Raw genomic sequence first — 3684 nt, forward strand, 5'->3', positions numbered from 1 at the left:
AGTAGTTGATTGGAGAGTAAAATGAAATGGACAATGATAATAAATATATTTGTATATAAAGAGGATGTGTTGCTAGGATTATCCATGTGTGAAGTGGTTTGGGAGAGGTGAAGCAATCGGGAGATCTCATCAGGGCCTTTTTATAGCGTGAAAATGAACATATGCCAAGCGAGATACACAAAATTTGAAACAAGCATTGGAAAAGCTTGTAATTGAAGATAACAAGGAAAAGGAACAAAAGGGTTGAAGGTCAAAATATTAAAAGGAACAAGGTACTGGGCGGCCTGCCACCCCCTAGTAGTGGGTGGCCCGCCACCCTCTAGTATTGCCTTGTGATTGCCTGCACCAAACAATGTTTACTGTCCTAGCACCATATTACTGATGTGGACCACATCCTTGCTGGACCCTGGATCTACCTACAATGTTGTGTTGAATCATGTCCTAATTCCATCTAACTTGAAATGTTTAGCAAATGTATCACCCACTGGACTGTATGTACGCTGCCTTTGCCTTTAGCTCAATGTAATCCTTTCAATTTCCTCTACATATTTTGGTTTGCCACACATTTCACTGGCTTAGTCAGCACTGAAATCTCCTATAGCTTGATGTGTTTGATCTCATGTTGTAACCACACTGCTTTTGTTCTTTTCCCTTTAAACTCTCATCAACTCAAAACTGAGAATGTGGTATGTTTAATCCATGATATTGTGTACAGCAGATAAGGTATAAAATCTATACAAACAGTAGACAACAATAAATCATTCCTCTTTCAAAGTGAAGAAGGTCAAAAATACTTTCAATCACATCTTCTTTTGTTTATTTTGAATTTTTGAGCCAAAAATAGACACCTGCTTCAACGGTTTGATTGTAAAACAATGACTGTTTTGAATTTTGAAGACTAAAGAAGGCTAAAAAATGTTGAAAGTGGGTTGGTAAGCTGCACAGGTGATGGAAGCAAGAACCATTATGTGAACCATGTATTTTTGTGGAAGGCTCTGTGTAGTTTGAGAGTGCTAATTGCTTCTAGGTGAATCAGGTGATGGGATTAGCAAGTAATTATCACCAGTTGTTGATCTTTTTGGTCTAGTGATTTGAGACAGGTGGGATTATCATGAACATAGTAAAAAGGCACATGTTATTAGCATAGTTGATAAACATCCAAAAGTCTTCACAAATCAAAGGCAAAGCCCAACTGGTCAAGTTTGACCCCCGAGTGATTTGGTAGTCTTCTTGTAGTGTTGGAATAGTTCATTGGGAATCCATAATCACAGAAAGCAATCAAGACAAACTATACATGAGTTGGATTGGAGCTATTGGCAATAGTTGAAGGAGATCAGATTAAGAAGTTGGATATTAAGTGATGAAAATTGATTGGTCAAATCTAATTTGAAGGATAGTGGGTCATTGCGTGAACTCCTGGGTGTGGTACTGGTATTTTTGATGATAGGTTGGATTAGCTTCATTTGAATTGCAGGTCTTGAATATTGCAATGGCCTGATCATGACAATTCAGGGAGTACTAAACAGATATCATAAAGTAAGTAACACTTTGGATGCTTTTTTGATTAATTGTGATTCAATCTAAGTTTTGTTCAAGTCGATTTTGTTGCATCAGCTCATGGATTAGCCTGATCAAAAGTTGCACTTGAATTTGTTTTGCATATTGAGGTCTATCTTGGATAGAATCAAAGATCAGTGGTTTAGATGGAAAAGAAACGTTCGGAAAAATTGATAATTTCCACCTGTGGCCATCCACATCCACGGACATTATCCGAAGAAAACAGAATCCGTATCTACGGAGTGTCTCCGGAATCCTATTAGTGAGCCAAGTAGCAGGAGAGCTGAACTCTGCTCAACTCCAAATTTCTCTAAGTCCCCTTCCACCATACCCCACCCATGTATTGCCTTCACCACCTCACCACCTCGATGGCCCAGTTCACCAGCTCACCGTAGCCAGATCAATAGTTCACCACCTCACCACCAAGCTCGAACCCGCCATCAACCTCACCACCTGTCCACCTCAAATCAAACTCACCACCTCACCACCAAGCTTGACCCCCCCATCTACCTCACCAGCTCACCATATGAAAATTACAACTCGCTACCTCACCACCCGTCCACCTGTGGACCGACCTCACCACCTGTCTATCAAACTCACCAGCTGACCATATATCTCGCCAACTCTTGATCTTTGCTACAAACGCTTTCATCCATTCCTCCGTCAAATTATCATCCAATCCATCTACCATCACCATAATCAGCTCAACAGTTTATCCCTTTCTTACTCACGTGAAATGCCTTCAGCCAAGAAGCGCTCGAAACAAAGTTCAAGCTCAAAGCCAACAACTCGCCAATCTGCTCGCAAGAAGCGCAACCAGTCTCCAGGTAGAGTACCTTTTATCTCAATATTCTCACCAAAACATTGAAACATCAATCAACTCATATCAACATCTTTCATTTGAATTGATCAAAGACCCCAGCACCGATGGGGAACAATCTGATACCTCTCGAGATGACAGCAAAGAAAATTCTGATGAAGACAACGACAAACATCCAGACAAAGACGAAGATTCAAACATTAATCTCAAAAACGCTGTACTTCCCACTCTAGCAAACTATGCCACCGTAGGTGTGGAATGGACTGATACCTACTTAGACAAAGTACTGGCTAGACGAAAGATTGGATCAAACAACCGACCTTCACAAGACATTCTCTTGGAAGCTCAAGCGCTACAGGACACCTTCGAACAATCGCTCAAGATGCTAAGTCTTGCCGGGCACGTCAGTTATCCCACCTTGAGGGCAGCCCTGTAAGTCAAAATCTCATCCTCACGAACAAACGATGAATTGATATTTGAATTCATCTGTACATTTGTATAGGTTCCTCGGACCTAGTCAACGTGCTACCACAGCGTACGATACCTACCGAGCATACAGCAAGAAGAACACCCAGGAAACAGCTAGTAAGCTGTCCTTGCTGCATTACACATGCTACTATCGTGCATCTTGCTAAACTTCCTCACTGGATCACATTACCTACCAGTGCCACCTCGCAATACTCGTCCCGGTTTTGCACCACGTAACAAAGCTATTGGGAATGTGTGGACCAGCCTTGATACCCTACAAAAAGCTATCTTCCACCCCCCCTTCTTCAAACGATTAGCTGAAGCTGTCTTACAGCCAGATAGTGTTCAAAGCTCAATACCAGCAACCGAAGATTCTCTCAACCCCTCTGATTTAACTTCCTACATCCCAACCTTCCGCGAGCTAGTCAATATGCGTAAGGTTGAACGTCATTTCGAACGTGGATCACTCGGCATTCCACAGAGTGTACAAAGTGAAAAGAAAGGTCGTGACAAGGTGGGCAAAGTTGTCAAACAAGTAAGCTGTTCTTAATCCCATAATTTCTAACATGTACTAACATTTCCTTCAAGCTTCATGCACTGCATGCACAGTTTCAAATCGAATTTCATCTTCTTGTGTCATCGTTCACCCCAAAGACTAAACTTGCCAAGGCTCTATGGATGGAGGAGTACACGTCTTGTGATCGATGGGCACAGTTGGTCAAATCTGAGCATCATTTACTTGAAAATTTTGCCAAGAGAGTCCACTCAATGTCCGTGTGATGTTTTCCAAAAAGAAAGCCTCCACCAAATGCCAAACCAGCCACTGCCACCGAGCAACT

At 41.9% G+C, this 3684-nt stretch overlaps 1 protein-coding gene across 1 annotated transcript in view; it reads left to right on the forward strand.

The window, feature by feature from the left end:
- Nucleotides 1–2293: 2293 nt before the first annotated feature.
- Nucleotides 2294–3684, forward strand: part of MELLADRAFT_113400 (uncharacterized protein) — a gene marked incomplete at both ends in the record, with an annotated part of 2555 nt that continues 1164 nt past the window's right edge. The window contains 5 exons of the mRNA XM_007418048.1: nucleotides 2294–2384; nucleotides 2473–2809; nucleotides 2880–2962; nucleotides 3043–3380; nucleotides 3434–3615. Of these exons, the coding sequence (XP_007418110.1) occupies nucleotides 2294–2384; nucleotides 2473–2809; nucleotides 2880–2962; nucleotides 3043–3380; nucleotides 3434–3615 (1031 nt within the window). The remainder of the gene's footprint in view (nucleotides 2385–2472; nucleotides 2810–2879; nucleotides 2963–3042; nucleotides 3381–3433; nucleotides 3616–3684) is intronic.

This window comes from Melampsora larici-populina (genome assembly GCF_000204055.1).
Source record: "Melampsora larici-populina 98AG31 unplaced genomic scaffold MELLAscaffold_83, whole genome shotgun sequence".
In the NCBI taxonomy this organism is placed as follows: Eukaryota; Fungi; Basidiomycota; class Pucciniomycetes; order Pucciniales; family Melampsoraceae; genus Melampsora; species Melampsora laricis-populina.